General features: G+C 44.5%; 2 protein-coding genes across 8 annotated transcripts in view; both read left to right on the top strand.

Annotated features, from left to right (window-relative positions):
- ppp1r12a (protein phosphatase 1, regulatory subunit 12A) overlaps positions 1-10,634 on the top strand; it is a 42,349-nt gene extending 31,715 nt beyond the window's left edge. For 3 of the 5 annotated variants that reach the window (XM_069519456.1, XM_069519455.1, XM_069519454.1), the window contains 12 exons: positions 849-939; positions 1,285-1,464; positions 1,552-1,705; positions 3,125-3,246; positions 3,427-3,492; positions 4,949-4,965; positions 5,055-5,172; positions 5,268-5,372; positions 5,492-5,539; positions 6,637-6,687; positions 7,510-7,758; positions 8,781-8,962. In XM_069519456.1, the coding sequence (XP_069375557.1) occupies positions 849-939; positions 1,285-1,464; positions 1,552-1,705; positions 3,125-3,246; positions 3,427-3,492; positions 4,949-4,965; positions 5,055-5,172; positions 5,268-5,372; positions 5,492-5,539; positions 6,637-6,687; positions 7,510-7,647 (1,090 nt within the window). In that variant the 3' untranslated portion in view covers positions 7,648-7,758; positions 8,781-8,962. Of the gene's footprint in view, positions 1-848; positions 940-1,284; positions 1,465-1,551; positions 1,706-3,124; positions 3,247-3,426; positions 3,493-4,948; positions 4,966-5,054; positions 5,173-5,267; positions 5,373-5,491; positions 5,540-6,636; positions 6,688-7,509; positions 7,759-8,780 lie in introns of all 5 variants that reach the window. The other 2 variants (XM_020105469.2, XM_020105467.2) reach the window with 1 other exon arrangement.
- A 5,633-nt stretch (positions 10,635-16,267) lies between these two features.
- The window catches only part of pawr (PRKC, apoptosis, WT1, regulator), a 43,901-nt gene continuing 40,415 nt past the window's right edge, over positions 16,268-19,753 (top strand). Inside the window, exons 1-2 of one of the 3 annotated variants that reach the window (XM_069519459.1) lie at positions 16,268-16,461; positions 16,689-17,392. In XM_069519459.1, coding sequence (XP_069375560.1) covers positions 16,820-17,392 — 573 coding nt within the window. In that variant the 5' untranslated portion in view covers positions 16,268-16,461; positions 16,689-16,819. Of the gene's footprint in view, positions 16,600-16,688; positions 17,393-19,753 lie in introns of all 3 variants that reach the window. The other 2 variants (XM_069519457.1, XM_069519460.1) reach the window with 2 other exon arrangements.

The following is a 19,753-nucleotide window of genomic DNA, read 5'->3' as shown; positions in this document are numbered from 1 at the left end:
AGCCACCATCACTCAAACAGTAATCAGGATGAGTTCCTTCTGTTTTTTCCCTCCCCACACTGTGTTCAAAGCAGCTCTCTCTCTCTCTCTCTCTCTCTCTCACACACATACACTCAAACACAGTGTTTGCCCGTGTCTGTCTGTGGGAGAGTGGGTCACAGAAAGCATGCGTTTGTGTGTGCGTGAGTTGGAGTGGGGTCGAGTTTGTGTCTTCCTGTTGCACTGCTGAAAGAAGCCACCTGTCATGGTGGGAGTGGAGCTGTTTGACAGCCCGCTCTGCTCCGGCGACTTCTCCTTATAAGGAAGCTGCACATTTTTTCTTCAAGGCCAAGGCTCCGCAATGAATTATGAAGTTCATTGTTCTGTATGGCCAACAGAGACGACATGATTCAGACTGAGCAAAAGAGTTGGAATTTTTATTTTTTCAAAACACATCACAGAAAAGCCTCCTGCCTGACACAAGTAACCTGGAGCTGAACAGTGTATCTGAAGCTGCTGAATACAACAGTCTAAAATCCTCATTCTGCTGCATTAACGAGGGAGGAGATTGTGTTTTTCTAGAGCAGTCATCCCTCTCATCACAAGCCACCTTAAGCTGCCACATGACCATACATTGATGATAATTACCAAACATAAGCCACATTTCCCCCAGAATTAGGAACAAGGACCAAAGTCTAAATCGAGTTCCTTGAATAAAGTTCCAGGGACTAAAACTTGTGGGTACTTTTGGTTAAAACGTGGCTGTATTTATTAAAAGAGATGTTTCCCTATCCCAACAGTCATTGCTAGAGCTTAATATTTTGCACTTGTGTTTAAATAATTAACCGTGTGTGTTTTTTGTGTGTCAGGTCCTACCTGACGCCAGTGCGAGACGAGGAGTCAGAGTCTCAGAGGAAAGCTCGCTCCAGACAGGCCCGACAGTCGAGAAGGTCCACTCAGGTTAGTTTCCCTTTTTCATCTTTAATATGTTGATGCCTTATTTACCTCATGCACCAAGAAGTCACTCTGTTACCTGGCTCTGGCTTAAATTATGATTTTATAGTCCTGGACTGTTTAAGTAAAAGTTGTTGAGCTGGTTGAGACTGTTCTCTCTATGTACTTTGGCACCTCTTAACCTCGTTTCACAAGCTGACAGGATTTCAGCTCAGCTAATACAACAGAAAAATTCGACATCACAAAGTCTCAGTGTTGACTCTTAACTGCAGAGACTGTGGATATAACATTTTTAAAAATCATCCAAGCAACACATTCCAAACCTAAACCTTGTACTTTTTTCTCTTCCAGGGTGTGACTCTGACCGACCTGCAAGAGGCTGAGAAAACAATCGGCCGGAGTCGTACCCCAAAGACCCGTGAGGAGGAGAGGGAGGAGAGAGAGAAGCAGGACAAGGAGAAGCAAGAAGAGAAGAAGGAGACTGAGACCAAGGAGGATGATTACAGGTCAAAGTACCGCAGCTATGAAGAGGTACATTTCTCCTTTTGTCATCACAGTAATTCACACCTTGAATATTTGACTCTTACCTTCTTTCCCTCTGTCCTCTCTCCCTTCCAGCGTTACCGGCCTTCATCCTCCTCCTCGGCCATATCCACAGTCAGCACTGCCTCCACCCCATCCTACTCTAGTAGCTCCAGTGCCCTTAACAGGCCCAACAGTCTGACAGGGATCACCTCCTCCTATAGCTGCTCCTCCAGAGATACAGAAAAAGGTCAGTGAAAGAAGGAGTAATTTATAACTGCTCAGTTGTTCTGTCTGCAGTAGGTCATAGATAAGTGAACCTCGATAAACCTCGTCTAAGAAGTTACAAAGACCAGTGGCTCTTTCAACATTAATCTCTCCAATCTACTTCTTCCTCTGTCTGGAAAATGTCCTATAAATCGAGCCAGGACGTTTTCTGGAGTTTGCCATAGTTTGAACCACAGTGCTTTCAAGAAAAGTTCCTGAAAATGTCCTGAGCAACTTAGTCATTTGCCTTTTTCACATACACCCCCCTCTAGATATTTTCAGGAAAATGTCTGGAGTTCAGTGCAGGTGAAGTAAAAATCCATCTTTAGCTCCCTTTACCATCACTACCCTGAAACCGATGCATCTAATATGAAGTTATACAGGATTAGCATGTGGCTGTGTCGTGGCTCTTCCACCTGGTATCCGTCGCCACAGGTCCACATTCACGCTGGCAAGACGCCCGACGCTTATTATGAGCTCTCAGACAGAAAGGGATTGTGTTGCCTTTTAAATTAAGTAGCTCATCTCCTAATGAATAAATCCATGAAACATCCCTGGGAAAATAGACGGCAGCTTTAGTCTGTTCGACTGAAGGAAACACTGAGCGCTTTGTTCTCCCCTGACCAAAGCCTTTTTTTTTTCTCTTTTCTTTCTCTGAACTTCAGCCAAGTCCAGTTGTTGTCCTGGCGGTGCTTTGTGCAGCCTCAGTTAACCTGGACCTTCCCATCTTCCAGTTCAAATTTATTATTGGAATTAGTTCATGGACGTCTTCGCTGTTGATGTCAAAATAATAAGGGGCAAGAATGTTCAGGGCGCAGATAATTTAGAGATGTACAAAAGGAACATTTCCACCGCTTTCACTCACATGCACATCAGACTGCTGAAAGGTTAATTTTGCTGCTTTAACTTTATTATCATGCACTAGTGCAGTGTCAGTTCTAAACCTGTCAAAACCTGGCTGGTTTTGCAGTTTTCTTTCTGAAAAAGTAAAAGTGACCTGCAGTAATTGAGCCAAGGGAAATAATGACCTCCTGCTGGACTCAGCTGCCGCACAAACTATTCATCGGTTTATTCAAAGTCCTGTAAATCTCAGCTCAGTATCCGATCGGAGCTACTGTAGAATCATTGGACCTGGGAGTGAATGCAGTTAGATCTTCTCACATTGCAGATGAAAACCAGATGTTATTGTGTTGTTTGACCTGTTAATAGGCAGCTTTACGTTGATAAGTCCGAGCCGTCACTGCTACAGAGAACTGCCTGTGTATCCAAAGCTGATTAAAGTTTGACTCTTGTCCCAATCTCACCAAATGTTTTGGCCCTTATCAATACACATGCCAAGTGTGAAGCAGATAACATTATTGGTTCTTGGAATTTATATGTTGTCTTTCCTGTCGATGCACAGAAGCAGACAAAAGGGAAGAGGAGAAGGAGGGAGAGGACAAGTCTCAGCCCCGCTCCATACGGGATCGCAGGCGGCCCCGCGAAAAGAGACGCTCCACTGGGGTCTCCTTCTGGACCCAGGATGTAAGAGACTCACACACAGTGATAGAAGTTTTGTTTGGTATTCATTGCGTTACTCTTCATGAGGTACAGCAGCTCATAACATTTGCTTAACCCCGACTCTTCCTCTTTGATCATTTGGATTTCAAGAGCTGAAAACTTTCTTTAACCCACGTGTCTGTTTTTTTTTTTTTTTAATTTCAGGGTGATGATAATGACCCTGACCAGCAGTCCGACTCAGAGGAGGGCAGCACCAAGGGAGAGCCACAGGTAACTCAACACACACTCAAAGACGGGGCAGAAAGTACATGAATCAGACTGAAGTAGGAGCCTGACCGGAAAATCTAACTTTTCTTGTCCGTTTGATCCTTCGTTTATTTTCTATTCCGCTCCTTCCTCGTGTCTTCTCTCATGTGGTCGAGGCCGAGCAGGTCCACCAGTCTTTGATATTTCCCTCTCTGCCCTGTGCAGCTATGATTTTCTCCCCCTCCCTCTTACATCTCTCTCTCTCTCACAAAGTGCGGCCTTTAAATTTTTATAGTTTCCTTCTTCCGGCGATTGTCTGGTTTACCGGGGTGAACTTGCAGACCAGAAGTAGTCCCTAGCCAGAGATCATTAGGTTTTCAAAACATGCAGACACACAGGGAGGAGGAAGTCTGGGACAAGTCTGGGCTCACTGAGATGGGGGAGCGTTTTTAATATGAAACGTGGAGATTAGATTTGTGTATTGACATGAACATAATATTGAAATAATAACCAGTTAAATGAAGTCTTGTTGTCCTTGGATGGACGAGCATGGGACAGAATGCACAATACTGTGTGGACATATTGCTGTACCCGACTGAAGGGGTGTGTCAGGCAGACATTAGACCACCAGACGTCTCTTACAGTCAGACAGTTTAGAGGGTGGCACTGCAACAGAGTACTGAATAGGAAACAAGCGATTACTGTATCTTGCTTAAAGATGTAAAAGCTTTCCAGAAAAGCTTTGAGCGGCTTCCTGTCTCGTCCAGCAAGTAAAAAAATAAAAAATACTCCGAGCAGACTGGGCTTTATCCAGAGCACAGAAAATGTCTCCTTTACATTCTTAATGTCGCCTGAAATGTTGGTTTGTTGAATATTGTTGGACACAAGAGAGATTAAAGACATGGATTAAAACAGATTAGAAGATTTTCATTGTGTTTAATACATCTCCAGTCCGTCTGTGGAAATGACCAAGATGGATGTTGATCTGATCTTTGTCCTGCGAGGCTCTCTGGACTGCTCCACTCAGATTGTAGCGTTGTGTTTCCTCTGCAACCGCCGTCCGCCTCAGGAAGCCGATTGCAATTTCAAAATAGCTGGAAGCCCGGGCCCCTCCGACCTGACCTCCCTATCTGATGTCTGGCCCAGGTTCTCAGGGCCGACGTGGCGACCGCTGCACAGGCACAGCGGGCGCAGAGACGCCTCAAGGCACGGCAGCTGTTGGAGGATCAGCGTTTGTGTGTCTGCATGTAGAGCAGCTTGTTGCAGGTGTGGGAGTGAAGGTCAGGTGCTGAGAGTTTGAAGTGGGCAGTCTTTGTTTGTGTGAGTTCTACATTAATGTGATTCACAGTTTGACTTTGTCCTCCAGTCCACGCTCCACACTGAATAGATGTTTTTTATTCCAGATTTAGCAGCTTCGTTTTATTTATTTTTTATTTTCCATGGACATTAACTCTCACTTTGGTTTGTTGTTTCCCTACAGAGTGACAGATTGTCCAGGTATGTTTCACCCCCTTCATATTATGTTCCCTAATCATCAGTTCTGTGTTTCTGTGTTGGTCATAAACAAGTGTTGTTACTTGTTTCAGGAATGAGAGCACTTCATCCTTAGATCGCAACGACACTCTTTTTAGCCGCAGCTACGGCGAGAGTCGAAGGCCGTACTCGAGCCGACTGGACAGAGACGACACCACTGACTATAAAAAGGTTGGAAATTGTTGAAATCCTTTTTTCCCGGCTCTAATTATGATTTCATGTGATTGTTACACTCGTTGACGGTCTGTTCGTGTCTCCGTCTGCAGCTCTACGAGCAGATCTTAGCTGAGAACGAGAAGTTGAAGGCCCAGTTACGTGACACAGACCTGGAGCTGGCAGACTTGAAGCTACAACTAGAGAAGGCCACACAGGTGAGATGAAGTCACGCTGCCTCGGCTGATCAGTCAGAACGATGACTGTGTGCAACTTGGTGCAGATCCAAACAAAAAGGTTTCTTATTCATGTATGTGTGTGTGTTTTCTCATTGCAGAGGCAGGAACGCTATGCTGACCGATCACAGCTTGAGATGGAGAAAAGGGTAATGACAGAACTACTTTAAACTCCCAAATGTCCTTCTTTGTTTATTAACACTATGAAATTTACAGAAAATAAAATGAATATAACTTCTGTCTTTCTCAAGTTTGTCTCAAACTTAAAGTAGAAGTGAGAATTTGCTTGGATTAATAAAAAAAAAATAAAAATAAGTAACACTGCGCCAATGGGTTTATGTCTGAAGGTAACAAGCAGGCCCCAATTTCATCTGGGTGGTGGTATGATCTTACCCTGAGTTTTTAAGTATCAGTCTTCTCTTTGCTGCTGGCTGTTGTCTCACACGTGCCCTGGTAGCCGGGGTCAAAGGGACCTCCCTCCGTCCTCGCCGCCCAGAACACGCCACCTTCTCTCTCTCTCACCTGTTTCTTTGAACCTCAGAGGCAGCGTGTGGTCACCACTTCTCAAGACTGCTTAGTTTGTGTGTTTGTGTGGAATTTGTGCAGGAAGTAGAACATTTTTCACGTTGGTAAATTTGTATTGAAAGAACCTGTGCATGTTGTGTCCATGCTTTTTGTTCTTTTTTTTGTTTGTGTCACTCATCGGTCATCATGCTGGCGTCTTCAGCTGCAGTTGTGTAACTTTTACATCACAACCCTCTGGATTTAAGAACTTCATCCACTGTTTTAAAGCTAACGCTGCAAACAAACGCCACATTTGACATCATCACTCATGTGTCATCTGCCTTTTGTAAAACAGGAATGTTCTTTTTTTTATTTAAAACCAAAAAAAAAAAAGACATTCTGACGTCCCCGTCGATGAGTCATTTCATCAACTTATCATCAACACAACCTCTAAACATCCATCCCCATGGTTTTTTTTTTTTTTTTTTGACTCATTTACAAATCATACGTGTACACGATGTGCACGTCACTGAATCTGTTAGTCTGAACTGGCTGTTGCTCGCAGACGCCTCACAAGTGTGTGCTATCGCTATCTCCTCACCCCCCCCCACACACACCTCTTTATTTAACGCAGTGTGTAGAGCCTGCACTCATGATTGTGTGTGTGTGTGTGTGTGTGTGTTTTACTTTTGGTTGTGATGTTGTGAGTTTGAGTGTTGACCTGCTGTTCTTCGCCCCACAGGAAAGAAGAGCTCTAGAAAGGAAGATTTCTGAGATGGAGGAGGAACTTAAGGTACCGCCACACACACACACACACACACACACACACACACACACACACACACACACACACACACACACACTGTTTGGTTTCTGCAGCGAAAAGATGTCAGGAAACAGTTTTGACTCCTTACTTAAATTCATGGCAGCAAAACAAGTAACCATCAATTACAAACTCCTAAATCAACTATAATAGACGCAACATGACCAGTACAACTGAGCGGTCTTCATAAAGAACGTGTATCTAACTCTGAGTATGTAAATGTCTTGTCCTTGGATGCACTATAACCTCCTGTCAAGTATAATTTTCTTCAGAGACACAGAAAAAACACACTCCGTGCGTTCTTGCTGCTAAATGTGCATCTCTTAATCTGTGCGGGGCTCGTCTCAGGTCAGATGCTGTAATCTGTGTGGGCACATCATTTAAGCTCTTCATCGGAGACGCCCAATTAAATGTTCCTTTTCTGGAAAACTGATTTAAGGAGTGTTCCTCCATGGCTCTGATAACCAAGTGTGTTTATTTTTAGGTGGTAGGCAGCTGGCTGATCTTATCACTGTCATTTTCTATCTGCAGACATGGTGCAGAGCCGAGAAGCTCTTCATCATTCCTTCGGTTTCCAAAATCTGTCCCCATTTTCTAACAATCTTCCTCTTCTGTTCCCCCTTTCTCCTCCTCTTCTCTATTAATTTACTTTGTCCCGTCTTTCGTTAATCCCTTGTCTTTAATTTGTCTCCTGTACACCACCTCTCCCCCCCCGTCACTCTCACTCTCTCCTTCCATCCTTCTCTTTGTTCTCCTGTGTTGTGGTTGTTACTCCCTCCCTCCCTCCTGCAGAACCTCCCCCAGGTAAAGCAGGTTCAGGCCCTGCGGCAGATTAAGGAGCGGCTGCAGGCTGAAAACCGGGCCCTGGCCCGCGTGGTGGCAAAGCTCTCGCAGTCCGCCTGCAGCCAGCTGCCCAGCGTCGACCTCTAAGCCACGTCCACCACCTTCTCCTCCTCCCTTCTCCTTCCTCCTCACCTTTTCTCCTTCCCAACCCCATTCTTCTCATGCTCCATTTGCGCTCTGCCCCGCACCCATAGACAGGCAGGTGCCCAGCCGCCCAACCACCACTGGTTTTGTAAACTCCCCTTTCCACTCCCTCTGCCTCCCCAGAGCTTTTTGGTTTTCAGATTGGGGAGCGTGTCTTTTGTTTTTTGTTTTTTTTGGGTTGCGTCCGGACACTCTCCTTTTACAGCACATGACTGTCAGGTGTTTTTAAAAACATCAAAAACGGATAAATCACGAGCGGAGAAGAAGCTCAGGTGAGTATCGTTTGGCCGACAAGCGTCTAAATTTACTCCAAATGTAGAGAATTCAAACACGTCTTCATGTGCAGTGAAGGAAAGTGTCCTCTCTGTAGTTTTCTAGATGTGACGCTTCCTTCAGAGGGAGCTCCGTCCTTCAGTTTGGCTTGTTCTGGCTTCTTTGCATGAAGTTGCATCGTTTTTTTTGGCCCAAATCTTCAGAGACTGAAGCTTTTTCTTTTACCGCATCTGTACTCCTCAAATTTCTAATGATTTCTATCGATTATATTTTAGACGGTTGCATGGAGCATAAAGTTTTGATACTGAGGAACACGATGGGATATTTAAAAGAGAAAAAAAAAAAGCAGACGATGGATATTTATCAAGAGACAATGAACGTTTATTAACAGACTGAAATTTGCTGCTGCTCGGCTCAGTGGGAAACTTTAAAATAATCAGCTTCTGTATAGATACATTTTAATTGTGCTGTGTATTTCTGAGCAGCCTCCGAGGTTCTGCATGGCTTTCTCAGGAACTTTGGCCTGCGGTGTGACGCCCCTTTTACTTTTCTCTCTGGAACGATTGAGAAAAAAAAAGACATAAGGAACAAAAAAAAAAAAAACATGCGAGATGCTGTGTGACTCCAAACATTTGCTTCTACACAAGCTGCAATTAACAGTTTGTCAAACCGGCTCGACCGGTTTAACGACACGTGTGTCTGTCGAGACTCGTCTAAGCCTCGTTCTCTCTCTCTCTCTCTCTCTCTCTCTCTCTGTCTCTCTCTGTCTCTTCCTCTCCCTGTTTCCTTTTCTTCCCTTTCAGATGCTTCCGGACTTGAAAGCAGACAACCAGCGACTAAAGGACGAGAACGGAGCGCTCATTCGAGTCATTAGCAAGCTTTCCAAGTAGAACAGATCCTACACCCCCCCGCCCCGTCTTCTGCACCCCCTATAGTCCCCCATGGCAGTGACTAATGGAATTGCACATTTAGATATTAATTGCAACAGACATCAGAGACGAGACTCCTATTTTTTTTTTCTTTTTTCTTTTTCTCCTCCCAACTGTTTATCTCCCTTTTGCTCCTTCACCACCACCACCACCATCGCAGCATCCATCCATCCATCCATCTATCCATCCATCCACCTCCTCGGCTGTTCATCCACCTGAGCGTGCGGCTGCTGTCCTGATAGAACCACCGGGTTTACAGAGCAAAAGGAAGACGGGTTGCGTGAGCAGCATGTAAACGCATCGTGTGGGCGGGGAAGCCTGAAAACTATTTAACCAATAAAGCCTTAGATGTACATAAAGAGAAAAAGAAAAAACACTCGATCTCTTCTCTCCTCTCTCGGCTATCACTGAAGAACAGATATTATCCAACACCTGATTTTATTTGTGCCACAATCTTTATTTCATGTAATGTTTTTTGTTTCCTCTTCCTGTGTAAGTGTTGTGTGCTGTGCAGTTTCCTTCTTCACCCCCTCAAAGTGCCACTTCTGCTCCACATCATCCTCGTGGCTCCTCTTCCTCCTGTTTTTTCTTCTTCTTCCTCCTCCTCCTCCTCCCTTCACACACAGATCACCGACACACACACACCTTCCCCTGATTTTTTTTTTTTCTTTGTACCTCTGTGTGTCTTCCTCCAAGAGGGAAAAAATTTTGAATTCTCGCTTTAGCGAACGAGGCGGACCTGGTGGAATTTAAGCTTTCACTGTATGTGCAATATGCATTTCTTTTTTTTATTTTTATTTTTAATGCTTTAATGATGAGTCCATCACAAGTAGGATTTTTCACTCTTCCACCGCTTCCATCGCTCACCCTCCTCCCCCCCGTTTTTTTTTTTTTTTTTTTTTTAAGTTTGTAGTGTAGTCGGTTTATACTCTGTATTTCTCACTTTTGTTTTAGCAGGTACTGAGTGATGCTGTATATACCTGTATGTATTTGTTTGAGACCAGCACATGGCATGCATTTATGGTTCCCGTCTGTTACTATTAAAAAGTCTACAAATTCCAGAGGACAAACAGTTGTGTTTTAATTATTTTTTCTTTTTTATAGCCTGGAGTCATTGGATACAGTGCAGTAGAGCGGCAGTGTTCAGTGCTTCTTCATTTTCCAGTTTAAAAATAAGTGTTCACAAAATTGTGAGATTAAAGAAAAAAATAATCGCTTCACTACATTTCACTTTCATTGTATTCAGTAACTTGGAAGAGTGCTGTTAATTTTGTTTCCGAGGTTTCTTTTTTTTTTTTTTTTTTTTTTTAAGCTGTAGTATTATAGCCAAGGTGTTGTCACTAAAAAAAGAAAAAGAGAATATCTTAGGTATCGCTAACCCAATCCTTTTTACAATGTCTACATGCACTGTCAATGCCATGTGAGGGTTCTTGATGTCAGGTTCAAGCAAAATCGCCACCATCAAATATTCCATGCATCTGAAAACATTTTATGCATTTCAGTGGCCTTTTAAGGATATTTTAGTAAAATAAGTAAAAAAGAAAAAGTCACTGCAGATGGACTGATGACCATCTACTCTGGTTAAGACTTTTTAGTTTTTTCTTTTTCTTTATTTTTTTTTTTCCCATCATCTTGTAAAATAGGTGTGTGGCTTAATACATGCAAGCTGTGCTGTGACTACCAACCACTGAAGAGTTCATTAAAAATAAACTTGTACATTGTAAAGTTCCAGCGTCTCGTTATTTTTCTCCTTCCTGTGTGACGTATCTGCCGTTGCTTTGTTCTGATGAAAGTGGTTCATCTGTTTCTTATTTACTCCAGTTCACCCAAATGTAAGAAGACTGCTGCCTGCCCAGGCAGATGATTTGGTTTTGAAATTAAATCTAACATTTATTCTGTTTACTCTTATCTGCTCAAGAGAAGTACGCTTAACATAGTTAATGATAAATAAACAGCTGTATTCACACCAAACTGTAAACGCTCATTAATACTTTTTAAAAGTGAAGATTATTATTTGAAACTGTTGCTAACTGCCTCTGTCCCTAAAGAAACGTTTAAATATAAATAATAGAATTTTTGCTCAGCATTTTTTTGTTTGTGTGAGAAACAAACTTTAATTGAATTTTCTGCTCTGAATATTACAGATTAAGTTAATTGTACTCAGTTGATTATAAAAAAATAAGTTACAATAATTAATCCTACTGTCACATTAGGTTAGACTTGTTTGAATGAGTGTTTGTTGTAAACTTATAACCAGTTGTGTTTGACTCTATGAGCTCAGATTTATATATTTACAAATCTATAATATGTTTATAATGTGGCCTGAGCATGGGTAGCTATTCTTCATCATACCAGTAGGTGGTGCTCATCTTCGCAGACTCCCAGTCTGGTCACCATCATTCTACTGTGTTAAACACAAATATTCATAATAGAATATTAGACTGAGAAGAAGAAGACATGTAGAGGTTCTGTGTGAGTCTTCATTCATTCTGTTTATCAGCTGCACTGAGTTTCTCCCTCTCTTGACTCTCAGCCTCTGAACCTCTCCACTTGCAGGAGTCTCCTGACATGAAGACTGAAGTTGTGCTTCCTCCCTCCTCCTCCTCGCTCTCCTGCTCCTCCTCTCTTTACTCTAATCCCTGACGGACTCACAGCAGATAAACTGCAGCCAAGAGTTAGATAACACAAGATCATAAAGAGCCGGGAAAAACATTTTGCAGCGAACTTCCACCAGCTCGACTCCGGCAGATTCCTCCTTCACGTGATTTATACCACAGTGAGAGTCGAGCTCGTTTCTCTGCACGCCCTTGTTTTGGCCTGAAGATCCAACTGGGTGTGACTTTCTCTGTTGGTCTAAGAAGATGAGCTCTGTTCATGGAGATAAAGCTGCAGGGATAAACTCTGAAAATCTGCTCTAATTGCCCAGAGTCATGCAAAAGTGTCAGTCTGCTGTGTTGTTCAGTGACTCAGCAGGTCTGGTCTTCGTCTTACTCGAGCGTCTCCGGCAGAACGTCTTCATCAGGACGCCGGATCATCAGGGGGAGAAGACGCTGGAGACAGATTCCTGCATGACCCCCGTGTACTTACAGCTGAAAGTAACAAATGGGTTGAATTACTTTTCATTTCTCAAAGTTAGTTTCTGTGAGAAGACTCAGCTCTTCATCATTGTTTCCCTTCTGATGTCTAACCTGCCGTTTGATTTCACATTTGAAGACCTTCTCTTCCAATCTGTGTGAACGAGGAGTGATTTTCAACTTCGGAGAACCTTGAACCACGATATTCACCTGCTCGTGTCTGTGTGAGCGAAGGTTTACACAAAGAAAGTCGGGTTGAGCCTGAAACCAGAAGAGTGGAGGCCGTGATGGCGGCAGATTCATGGAATGAGATGTACAACAATCCCATATAGCTATAATACTCAGGTGTCTTCATAGTTCAGTGAAGAATAAAAGAAAAAAAACACTGATTCAGCTTTGAAATCTCTCGATCAGTTTTAATTCTCGGCAGGAGAAACCTTGAAACACGTCACGACTGTGTCTGTGGCTCCAGCAGCTCCACCACTGGATGACATGCTGTGCTTCTCTGGGTTGGAAATCATCCATAAAGAAGGAATTAGATCTGCTGTCGCTCACACTCATCCTCTCGACTCATTTCATTTCCACCGAGGCCCCAATCTCCGTCTCTTCTGTGCCGTAAAGTGCAGCAACCAAAACAAACCTCCGAGACTTAGACACACTGGATGAGCTAAACCCCTGCGAGCGGCAGCAGGGGTTCCTCCACGATGACAAATGGAGGCGTCTGCGATGAAGTGACGGCTCGGGTCTGTCGCTGAGACAAAGAGGAACACGCTCCCAGAGGAAAATGCGATTCAACGCAGAGCGTGGATTTGCTGTGGATGCATCAGTAGAGGAGGATTTAGAGACGTCTGTCGCTCTGTGGTATCAACAGCTTCATTCAGAGGAGACGGCCTTCATGTTCGGCCGAGCTCCTCTCAGACAGTTTCCTGAGAGTGCAAATGTCCGAGTCAGTTGCTTCGAACATTTTCCAGAACGGCTGCTGCCAGCTTCTTTGTGAAATGTCCAGAAATGATCGAGCAAACCACTGACAAGTTTAAATCGACTCAAGAGCAGTTTCTTTCTCTGGGCCATTAGAACTCTTCATTCATAAAAGTGTTTATTACTCTGGTGTTTTCTGGTTTGTGTCTTTTGTTGAATTAGTTTTTATATAAATGAATTTGCAAAGATGTATTGTTGTCTGTTTTCTAATGACGATAAAGGTTTTTCTATTCTGTTCTATAGTCGAGTGTGTTTCCCTGCTACTGTGTCGACCGTGTGTTGATTCTGTGGTAAACATTACCCCCCCCCCCTCACAGACGGCTGCTCTGTGAAACAAGAATCTGTCTCGACAAGTCACGAAGTCTTGAATTGAGTCTCAGAGACACAATCACTGATCTAAATGTCAACAGTGTCACCCCACCCTGAACATTCAGGTTCTAAAGCTGCCATCGCTCATTTCTTTGAATACAGGGACACACTCAAGACGACGAGTGAATCTGAAACTCAGATTCTACCCATTGATTCAAATGTAAGTGGGATTTATTGTCTTTCTTAAGAAAAGAGTGAGAAAACATCCTCCATTAAGTTGCTTTCGTTGCCGTTTCATGAGTTAAACCAAGAACCTCAGGAGATTCTTTAACTAAGTCCCCCACCATCACCTGCTCATCATCGGTGGACGGCGTCCTGCGGAGGACAGTGTGTCACACAGGGGACGTAAACGCTGCTGCTGGCTGTGCAGAAAATATTTTCACATCATCTGCAACACTTGTTTCAAAAGCAGCTTTGTCAACCCCTGATAATTTCCTGACGACCTCACAGGGAACTGACACTCGCTCTTTCTCAGTCTCATAGGAAATGAGTCGCCTGAAACTCTCTGTTGTCCCTCAGTTCAACTTCCTGCCCCCCGAAGACCACGTCGCTGGACGGGTCGAATCCAGGATCATCAGAGGAAAGAGTGGATCATCAGGGGAAGTGAAGAAGACACTGTTCGTTATCTCCGTCCTCCATATCGAGCCTTTGAGCAGAGTGACTCTAATACCCCTCAAAGTCTGATTGACAGTTTTGCCTGTATAGACTGTAGAAAAAGACGACTCCACTTCCTCCCGTTGAACAGAAATGAAGCCAAAACATCCTGGATACTGGACACGGACGTCCCCTTACATCCCCTGTGGGACAATAAAGTCTATTTGATTTGATTCCATTTGATTTGGAGCCAGAATCTGAACAGTCGTGATCCCGGTGAAAACCAAACTTATCAGAAACACGACTTTGACAGTTTGGTCCATGTCCCATCTGCTTACACGGAGGAGACGGGGTTTATGACGTGCACTCCAGCCAGCCACCAGAGGGCGATCATGTCGTCCACATTTGCCGTTCTCGGACAAATCCGACATCTGGGCAGCTCACAGGAGAAACCTGAGTTGAATACCGACTCCTGGATGAACGGCTTCCTGGGGGAGTGAGTTTATAAAGACCTGAGCAGCTTCTGACTGAAACATCCAATAAATAAAAACCTGTGAATGCATGAGAGGCTGTAAACACTGTGACGTGATGTGTTCAATATTCAATTCTGGTTTCTGTAAAGCTCCTTTCAATGTCTAGAAACTTATCATGGATTATAAATCAGCTTTTATGTTCACTCATTACAAATATATATTTTCAGAGAGGCTGCAGGAATCTAAAACATTCTGAGTGAGTCTAGACGCACTTGTTTTGGGAGTTTACATCCCCGGAGTGTTTGATGGGATTTATATTCACCAGCTGCTCTGTAGCGTTTGTGTTGGCAGGACAGCGACAGGCTCATGCCCCTTAATTCTTTCTTTTCTGAGTCTCTGTTCTCAAACAGCAGACAGAAATATGCTAAAAATGCAGCACTGTGACCTGAGCCCGCAGATCAGAGTTTATTTTTAGGACAGGCGTCTAACTCCCCTTCTGCTCCACCCAAACTTTTCTCATTATCTGCAGCGGGACTGGCACAAGCAGAGATAATGGCCGAATGCCTGCTCGCCTCGTCACTAATGGGACTTTGGAATTTCAGCTCTAACATGGTCACGTAACATTAATATGTTTTGACATTTATGTACCGATGATAAACCTCAGTCCGCGTGAACACGACTCCAACACGAGGCTCAATCCTCCGGCACTCTGAGGTCACGCTGACATCAGTTAATCAACCTGAAAGTATTTACCTGCAATTCAACTTCTTAACTTTTAGATGTGTAAGTCTCTCCACCAGTGAATGCCTAGTGGCTGGAGACATTATGTTTTCACAAAGTTCAGCTGGACTCAAAGATGAAGTGATTAGATTCCAGAGGTCAAAGGTCAAAGGTATTCGCCAACAGTACTTTTCTGCCACGAAATAAACAAATAACCAGGTGATCTGAGGAACTGATCTGAAATCAGACCTTTTTTAAAATGTCTGTACCACCGGATGTGTAGTTTCAAAAGGCCCCGGACTGTGAAAGTCTCTCACCACTGGAAAATAAAAATAAACCTGTCAGCGTTCTTATATTTTCCTCGACTGGAATCAAATGCATCCATCGGCACAAAGAGACGAGCGAGGAGGATCTCGTCTGGAGCAGGTTGGCTGAGTCATGCAGACGCCTGAGGGAGTTGGTCTGTGGGATCTGCGTGGGAGAGTTGAACCGACAACCCAAACGCTCTCCATCTGAAATGCTGCGCTGCCACTGTGTGATTATTAAAGGACTGTTCATATAGAGCCACACACACACACACACACACACACACACACACACACACACTTCTCATTCTCAGTGTAAAACCAGGTGTCGGTTTGGAACCTTTTATTCCAAGGGTGTGAAAACGAAAATGAAAATGACGTATTTCCACATGAACTTCCTTTATGAGAAAGATCACTGTCATGTTCTGTATTTCTAAAGGACACTGTGGTTATTATACACCTCTGTTTATTTTTGTTTGGTGTTTTTATGTCTGTAATATGATAATACTTTCATCTAATATGTTCATTCGTGTCACATTCTCGTCATATATATATATATTTGCCTTTCATTTTAAAGCACACTGAGTCTCGGCTGGTCATAAGAAATGTGATTTATAAATAAATAGATTGTTTTACTGTGTACTTTGTGGTGTTTCACTGTAAAAACACAACGAATGGTGAAGATAGAAATGACGGAAAAACCACTGAATATCAGAAAACGATATTAAAAACTAAAAGTATGATCCCAGTTGAATTACTGGCTGAATATTCGAGCCAGGAAATACTTTTAAAAAAGAAACCACGAGTGGCCCGAGAGAAGCTGCTGACCCACATTTAAAGGACCATTACGCAGACTTCATGTTCGGGGCCTGAGCTTCGGCTTCACTCGGAGCTGCTCGGGTGTTGTCGGCTGTGTAGCAGAGGGCAGTGCAGTCAGTCAGTCAGTGGGAGCGCGGCGGCGGCTCCCTCAGCTCCGGAGACGAGCACGCACGCACACCTGGTCCGACCGAGGAGGAGAGTTCAGCTCCTGACGTCCGCACAGGTGAGTTCGCCCGGATCCAAACTTCTGACAACTTCTGAAAACTTTTCTCGGCGCAGGAAAATGCGTCAGAGGAGGAGCAGAGCCGCAACTTTTACGCATGTGAGCGGCAGACATAGGGAAAGTGGTCGTTTTTAATTGGTGCGTAAAGTTGAGACGAAAGTGCGAAGGGGGTTGTTGGGAAAGTGGTGTTTGTTTTTCGGCTGACTTTGTTTCCTTGTACCTGTCAGCAGCTCCCGGGTTAATCGCTGGAGGAATGCGGAGCCACTAGGACGAGAGCGCAGAGCTGAAAGTTCACATCAACTCACATTCACTTTTTATTTGCACCAACTTGGCGAGCCAGCCTCTCCAAAAAGGGATCATGGCCACCGGCGGATTTAAGCCGAACGCCACCACGGACTTTCTGGAGGAGTGGAAGGCGAAGAGGGAGAAAATGAGGGCCAAGATGCTGGGGGACATTGCGGCAGCGAGCGGGGCTCCTCTGGGCTCCGGCAACCCGAACAGCACCGGGAACAACAGCCGCCTCGTCGCTGCGCCGGGCACCGAGCTCACCAACAACGGCAACCCGGTACGAAGCGCCTCCTCCGGGAACTGCCTCCCCTCCTCCCACTCGGTGGCTCGGTCCTCCTCCGGCTCGGCTCTGAAGAGACCCGAGGAGGAGGAGGAGGCGCACCACCCCGCTCACCCTGCAGCCTCCCCGGCGAGCAACCTGAAGAAGGCCCCGCCTCAGCCGGACAAGGCTCCGTGCGCCTCCCCGGACTCCAGCCTGGTGATGGCGTGCAACGACAGCGACAAGGAGAGTCCGTCACCCGGGAAGGGGAAGGAGAAGAAGAGCAGCGGACCCAGCGCCAGGAAAGGGAAGGGGCAGATAGAGAAGAGGAAGCTGAGGGAGAAGAGGAGATCCACAGGTGTTGTCAGCATGCCATCCAATGAGGTGAGTCCATGTTTACAGGTGAAACACGTTCTCAGAGGTCAGAGCAGATTCTCCTGAGACTCTAAGTGAGACTGTGGAGGCCTGAGCAGCTTCTGGAGGAGGCTGTCAAAGTTAGACCAGTGAAAAAGAAAGTTCCTGAGCTGGTTCTGGATGTTTGAGGCCAAGGCTGATTCTGAAATTTCAATTTTGATCCTGATTTATGAGCATAAACATCTTAAAAACCCTTAAATGACACGAATAAACTGAGTCACGAAAGCAGCAAATCCTCTCGTTTGAGAACCTGAACTTAAGAATGTTAAAGTAAAATGATCCGACTCACTCACATATCAAAATTAGGGCACGTCCAAAAACAATATCAAGTTAGAAATGTTCTTATCAGCCGATCTCTAACATGAGACTCATGAGAATGACTTAGCAAGAATCTCAAATAACCTCAAATACTCGACATGTAATGTTGACCATATTAAAAACATGAAATGAGTTATCAGTAGTGAAACTAGAGACGACATGTGCTGCTTCTCTGTTGACGTGTGAGTCTGCTGCTTTGTTTTCAGCAGACGTGCACAGATGTGACAGATTTCAGTCAGAATCGAATCCAGAGCCACGTTAGTGTGAATCCTCCAGACTTCTATGATCAAATCTCCAGCCTGGATACGAACACCACAGTCTGGCTTTATTCTTGGTTTCTTCCATCTTGTTCTCCTCGATCAGTTTCCTGCTAAACACCAAACTGTGAGAATCCAGAGGTTCGCTCAGTGGTGAAGAGTCTCTGAGTTTGTTATTGTTGTGTTTGTGCGTTTGCTGCTGTAATCTCACTGTTTCTGCTCCTTGTGTAACTTTATATCTAAGTTGTTCTTCAGCTGTCTCGCTTGTTTAGCATCTTGGGAAAAACACATTAACTGTGTGTGTGTGTGTGTGTGTCTGTGTGTGTCTGTGTGTGTGTGTGTGGAGCCATAAATAATTCAAATAAAACAAATAGCACTTGTTTTGTAAAAGTCTCAGTGTTCCTCTCATACATGTGTCCGCTCTGATCGAGCGCCAGTAAAAGAAAAAAGCAGCAGAGATGTTGAGGAGAGAAGCTAAAGACCGAGGGGGGTAGTGTGTGTGTGTGTGTGTGTGTGTGTGTGTGTGTGTGTGTGTGTGTGTGTGTGTGTGTGTGTGTGTGTGTGTGTGTGTGTGTGTGTGTGTGTGTGTGTGTGTGTGTGTGTGGTCATTGTTAGTGAATTTAAATCATGTCAGACTCTTGCCTAATTCCTGTGGTTCACACACACACACAGGAACTCTGACACACAACAGCCAGCCAACACACACACACACACACACACAGTCGAGTCTCCGTGACTTCAGAGGACATTACATTGACTCACACTGATTTCTTCTTGATTTACTTTGAGTTACTCTCCTCGCCCTTCCCTCAACCTAACTCCAAACTAAACCTCATCCGAACCTCAACATGTCTTCACCTTGACAGTGAACGATTCACCTCAAGGGGACTTGTTTCTGTCCCCATAAGGAAGACAAATCCCCACTGCATGATTGTAAACAGATTTCGGTCCCCACATTATCTGTAATAATACTTTTCATTGTGTGCAGCCAAACTTTAACCACAATGCACCAGTCACCAGGAGCTCAGAACTGATGTTTTACTGTCTGTGGCCCGACATGTTTTTATGATCACAGTGACGATGGTGTGAAGTCTGTAGAATCGGTCCCGTCCTTCTCGATAACCACCCAGAGCTCGGCGCCCCCGGGGGGGGGGGGGGGGGGGCAGCACCCCTGAGGGTTTGACCAGTTTGTCAGTTGGCGCTCCACATCCTGTCATTAGGTGCTGAGTTGTTTGAGATGGACACAAGCCAGGCTGTAATGCAACGGGGCTCCGGGGGCTGTGCCAGATAGATGGAGCCATAGGCGGCTGATCATTATGCAGTAAAGTGGGTGAACACGGCGATGTTGAAGGAGGAGGAGGAGGAGCAGGAGAAGGAGGAGCAGGAGGAGGACGGTGTTGATTTGATCCCAACTGGAGAGATGGTCTGTGTTGTATCTGACAAACACTCCAGTCTCAGTTTTGTGTTTGTGCCTTTTAAATATTTCAACAACTGCGATAAGCTCTTCACCTGGTTTTTAAGAATCTGAATCTGCTTGAGATTCATTAATTATATTCTCGGAGGAGAATGAAGCTTTGCTGGATCGTCTGGGCGTCATGATGGAGGTCAGCGAGGTCAAACAGTTCTTCTCTAATGTTCATTTCCTTTGTTTGGCAGCTTCATGAGATGTAATTAGTCCCTGACTCTCTACTACAAACTTTTATTTTGGCATTTATATATATTTCTGTATATTCTAAGGATATTTCCCTTTTATTTC

The sequence above is a fragment of the Paralichthys olivaceus genome, chromosome 23 (assembly GCF_024713975.1).
Source record: "Paralichthys olivaceus isolate ysfri-2021 chromosome 23, ASM2471397v2, whole genome shotgun sequence".
NCBI classification, from domain to species: Eukaryota; Metazoa; Chordata; class Actinopteri; order Pleuronectiformes; family Paralichthyidae; genus Paralichthys; species Paralichthys olivaceus.
This window is presented reverse-complemented; position numbering and strand designations above follow the sequence as displayed.